General features: G+C 39.8%; 1 protein-coding gene and 1 long non-coding RNA gene across 8 annotated transcripts in view; one reads left to right on the top strand and one right to left on the bottom strand.

Moving 5' to 3' along the window:
- LOC132462376 (uncharacterized) overlaps positions 1-5,440 on the bottom strand; it is a 53,150-nt gene that overhangs the window by 2,473 nt on the left and 45,237 nt on the right. The window lies entirely within an intron of this gene.
- Positions 1-5,440, top strand: part of LOC132462373 (C-C chemokine receptor type 3-like) — a 51,305-nt gene that overhangs the window by 25,157 nt on the left and 20,708 nt on the right. Inside the window, exons 3-4 of one of the 7 annotated variants that reach the window (XM_060057879.1) lie at positions 961-1,120; positions 1,451-2,384. The exons of 2 other annotated variants lie outside the window; for them this stretch is intronic. In XM_060057879.1, coding sequence (XP_059913862.1) covers positions 961-1,120; positions 1,451-1,489 — 199 coding nt within the window. In that variant the 3' untranslated portion in view covers positions 1,490-2,384. Of the gene's footprint in view, positions 1-960; positions 1,366-1,450; positions 2,385-4,693; positions 4,801-5,440 lie in introns of those variants that run through there. 4 more of the 7 variants (XM_060057870.1, XM_060057869.1, XM_060057872.1 and 1 more) reach the window with 4 other exon arrangements.

Raw genomic sequence — 5,440 nt, 5'->3', positions numbered from 1 at the left:
TCGAAATTCCGTTGGGATATTATTGAACATCCAAGTGTGAAGATTTGTTAAATGGTTTGAACGAAGGTAAACGGTTGAAGTTTGACCGAGTTACGATGTCTAAACTGAAAAACCCTCGGACACGAGAGGGCACTGAGCCCTCTCGGATGCCGGGCCGAAACAACATTTGTTTCACTACAGTTTTTTTCAATTTGCTTGAACGCTATAGACACATGCTTAGACAAAAGTAACACAACTTGAAGTTTTTGTTTCTATACCTTAAACACATGTAACCATTCTTTAAACAAAAGCGCTGCTTTGCACTTTAGTTGCAATTGTGCAACACACTTGCTCCTTTCTGCAACACACTTGATCCTACACACTACACACTATTTCATACATAAGACACTTAATTCAAAATGACATCTCATTGAACCATTAGGAAAACACATCTATTCAAAATCCTAAACACATTGGTTAATTGAAAATACTTACATACACACCTGAAAACATTTTCTTCCAAAACTGAACACCAATCAGCCAGCTACAAAAAGGCCTCAGGCCCCCAACATTATTTCCGATGACATAAGGGCATTTTGTTGAACCATGTCATAAACCATGGTCTGACTATGAGGGAAGCTGGGCAGAGAGTCCACCCTAATCTAAGCCGTTTCTCAGTTTCATCCATAATAAGGACATTCCGACTGGAAAACAGGTATGTCTTCAACTCTCTACTTTCTACTCTACTTAGACTGTATCTAGAGTATTTTTTACAGTACTGTACCATATCACATGTACTGTAATACAGGGTGGCTAATGCTCCTTTTTGAACAAAAGTGGTAGTTTTGTGACACTGTGATTACCTACATTGAGATGTTTCAGTACTTTCTATGGTATATACAGTAAAGTACAGTATATACAGTACTGTAAAAAATAAGCAAACCAACGCAGTACCATTTTGTGGTTAGCTTTTTTCTATAGAATGACTAGAAGACCTTCTGGGGGCGTACGCCAACGCCGGTTCACCCAACAGCAGGAACTTTCCATTGTGGACCTGGTTCGAGCAAACAATGCAATCCGTCTCAACCAGCTACAGCAACAAATACTTGCAGATAGAGAAGTATTCAATAGCATAGAGCTAGTAAGCATTTCCACTATCAGACGCATCTTGGTAAAGCACCAAACTACCATTAAGCAATTGTACAGGGTCCCATTTGAGAGGAACAGTGTCAGGGTCAAAGGACTTTGACGTGAATATGTACATGTAAGTGTTACAGTCCTTTACATTTACAATACAGTATTGGTGTCATCCAGTTACAGCTGAATATGTGCCATTGTATCAGTACCACATAGATACATTCAGAGAGGTACCAGGTACCTGTTTGATGGGGTGGGGGTTCTGTATGTTTAGTGTTTTGAGTAATGCCATCCAAAATATGTAGTGCATGTATTTTGTTTTGTTACATGTAAGGAGCATCTTGGAGATGGATGGAGCTGCACAGCCTCATGAATTTATTTACATTGTTGAGGCTGGATTCAACCTCAGCAAAACAAGACGATGGGGTCGTAACATAATTGGCCAAAGGGCAATTGTGCAAGTCCCCGGGGCAGCGCAGGGGAAATATCTCATTGTGTGCTGCCATAAGCCTTCAAGGGCTACTGCACCATCAAACAAAACTAGGTCCCTTCAATACCGAATATATAATAACATTTCTGGATGCACTTCACGATGCAGCTGTACAGGACAGACCAGAGCGGCCCAGGTTTGTTGTTGTCTGGCATGATGTTAGTTTCCATCGGGCTGCTCTGGTCCGCAACTGGTTCACCAACCGTCATCAATTTAAAGTCCTATACTTGCCCCCTTACACACCATTTTTAAACCCCATAGAATAATTATTTTCGGCTTGTAGATGGCAAGTATATGACCGCCAACCACATGCTTGCATGCCTCTTCTGCTGGCAATGGAACAGGCCTGCGCAGACAACGACTTAGGGTCAATTCATGGATGGATTCGGCACACAAGGCAATATTTTCCCCGATTCTTAGCGGGAGAAAACATTGCTTGTGATGTTGATGAGATCCTATGGCCAGACCTCAACAGGATCCATAAGCCCGACCACGCACAATTGCCATGTTTTTCTGTGTTTACAGTACAGTATGGTTTATTTTGTTTTATTTTTGCTCAAACTGTATTTACTGCACTGTTATGAACAGTACTGCAATGTACAGTTTTTAGTATTTGATCTTTTGGTTGTGGTGAAAACGTGCCCTCTGGAACTGAATAAAAACAGTGAACATGAAAGACTTTTTGAAAAATTTAAAAAAAACTGTAAGACTCCTTTCAGCTGCCCTGCCCCCCTTCTCCTGCAAAAAAAAATAAAATAAAACAGCTAATAAAACGCTTGAGGTGGCGTTTTGAATAGAGAAAACTTACATTTTATTAGAACATGCTATGAAAATAATTATGAGCCTTTGATTGATATCCAGAAATTTTTTGCGGGGACGCATTCCTGTTCCCCACTTGTATTGGACGGAACAGAGAGATCTACTTCTGGGTCCCTGGAATCGAGGGACCCGTCCACAGCCTGCATAAACAGCTGCAATACCAGGCTTGGCCACTGAGCAGTGGTGGATTGCAGAAGTGTGCACTGCTCCTGGGGGCTTGGGTACCATGCGCTCTGTTTACAGTGGATGTATCACAATGGCGAGGGGCACACAGCCTTCGGCCGTGTTCTGTAAATATTCTAGAACACTCTGGGTGCTCCGGCAGAGTCCTGGAGCTCTATATCTAAATAACATCATATTATACAGAGATATCTATATCATATAATACATATGCGTGTGTGTGACTGTGTGTGTGTGCGTCTGAATGTGTGTGTGTGTGTGTGTGTGTGTGTCTGAATGTGTGTGTGTGTGTGTGTGTGTGTGTGTGTGTGTGTGTGTGTGTGTGTGTGTGTGTGTGTGTGTGTGTGTGTGTGTGTGTGTGTGTGTGTGTGTGTGTGTGTGTGTGCACGTGCGTGTGTCTGTGTGTGTGTGTGTGAGTGTGTGTGTGTGTGTGTGTGTGTGCACATCCATCCGAGCAGATTAGAGAAGTGCACACTCAGTAACCGTTGTTCATTAGTGTTGAAACACCCCCCTGCTCTGCTATTGCGTAACCCTCCGGGGTATTTTAAAACTTTTTAAACCCAATGTTCAGCTCGTTTGAATCTCTTTTGTGCTTGCAAATCCAATGCTACTGGGATGTGATTTACCACATATCTGTTAAGTCAGAATCAGATATTCCTCTTCCCTGGCAATACCCCGTGATCACGCAGAGGGCAACATGCCCAATCCAGTGCACCGTTTACCTCAGCCACCCCCAAGACATCAGCAACCTGCATGTTTGAATTCATCCAGTGGCCCCCTCTCCCTGCAGATCCCCACTCCATCCCATCATTTCCAGGGTAAAGGAACCCTAAGATGCACTCATTTCCCGTACCGCTGTGTCGTTATTACCAACATTGCTCTTTCATCATGTGTGACGATGATAGCATTCTCTGGAACTCTTACACTGGAGAAGAGCGACCCAACTCGAGGGTGAACCTGGTAAAGACAAACCCAGACACCTGTCAGTGTGTGACATCCAACATTACTTTAATCTTTTACCCGTTCCAGAGGTGTCACGGTGTGGACATCCCCTCTCCATGAGATCAAAGGCATTATATTATCATGCTTTTGTTTTTAGTTTTTTGCTTTGCTTACAGTCGATTTAACAACTGATTGTTCCTCTGTTGGCTGTTTTTCCCATGAAGAAATGTTTTCAGACATTTCAAAAACTTTACTTAATGTAATGAACGTAATTAAATTGGTTTTGTGATTGCGTGATAAGATATCATTTGGCTTTTTCTTTTAAGTATTATATTTATTAACCTCTCGTTTGTTTAGATTTGGATTCTTGTAATGTACACTGATGTAGATTTTGAATCTTGTAATTTACCCCTGAAGTATTTGTCTACATGTTTTGGTCAATTTGTTATATTTTTTATGCTAGTATTGCAGCTAGTATTGCAGTTTGGCTGAACAAAGTACCACTGATGCATGATCAATGTGTATTCTTCACACTATAAAAATGTGACCATATTCTGAAATGCATGAGCTTACTTTATTATGGTTTTACCATGGTTTCAATCATTAGAATTGCATGACTTACTGATAATATTGTTTTATAGATTCAAACCATTGGATTATATTGGATTACCTCAAAAAAAGAAAACTAGGCAAACAAGGTCAGTATTAAACTGTGTAGGGATAGCACATAAAGCTGTGTCACATATTTGAGTTGCTGTATAGCCTACTATAAAGATTGTTCCATTTTCCACTGTGGATGTGGGTATTCCTCTAGTTAAAATTACCACTCATTTTGATATACATCTTAAACTAAATCCAGCAAGCCATGTTATGATTATTAATTATGATAATCATAATAATGTATTGTAATGCCAAACAGTTTTGTTATGTTTACCACGTTGGGGTCAGCATGTACCAGTAAACTGTAGTATCTGTATGTAAAGTGCTGAACAAACGATCCTGTATATTACGTCATCATCAATATTTGACTTTGTAAGGTATGAGTATAAAAAACATTGAGTCCAGGCCAAGCTTCTGTTCAGTATCGGTGCCAGAATCATCGTATGTGCGAGAGTTGTCCATTTATAGCTGCGTAATGTAAATGGGGAGGATATCTCAGTTCCTCTTAAGGCCTTCCGCTCAACCCTCATATCTATGCTAAACACCCACAGCTCTTCACTCATCCACTCCTCCACATACGGAAATCAACATTGGTGAGTTATTTTGTTTAAGAAGAATCTTTTCAAAGCCAAATTAAGTTCTCCCTTTACACTAAAATGACTAGACGTTGGCCCGTCCACCTCCAGAATTAGGTCATTATTGTCATCAATCAATTATAAGCATTTGTATTTATGTTAAAGAATGGAGAAGACAAACTCAAGCTGCAATTACAACCAGTAAAATAATGAGTAAGAAAGATGATTTGGGCATAGAAAAGATCCTACTTTTATTTGTACAGTGTTATATGTGAGGTATGTATGCACAGTGTGTGTTATAACTATATTCCTGCAGTCACAGAAACACTATGGTCGATACCTCAAAGCTGTCACTGTAGCGCTCTCAGCTATTGTCTTGCTTATTATATTAATAATGTATTAAATATTTCTCATATTAAATTAGCACTATGATATTATTATAATAATTATTAAATGTTGATCATTTGTCAAGTGTTTTTATCCCTTTTGTTCTTTTAACTGCAACATATTTGATCCAGACCTTTTAAGTATAAAAGTGTTTTAATTCTGTTGTCATTTGAAGCTCTACTTCAGAGCAGCTTATGCATGATGGGCACAGCCTTCCGTCTCAAATACATATCACCCATGTAGATGAATACATTGATTTGCACAATATTCA

This window comes from Gadus macrocephalus, chromosome 8 (genome assembly GCF_031168955.1).
Source record: "Gadus macrocephalus chromosome 8, ASM3116895v1".
NCBI classification, from domain to species: Eukaryota; Metazoa; Chordata; class Actinopteri; order Gadiformes; family Gadidae; genus Gadus; species Gadus macrocephalus.
The sequence above is the reverse complement of the archived record's forward strand: the minus strand, read 5'-3'. Positions and strand labels throughout refer to the sequence as shown.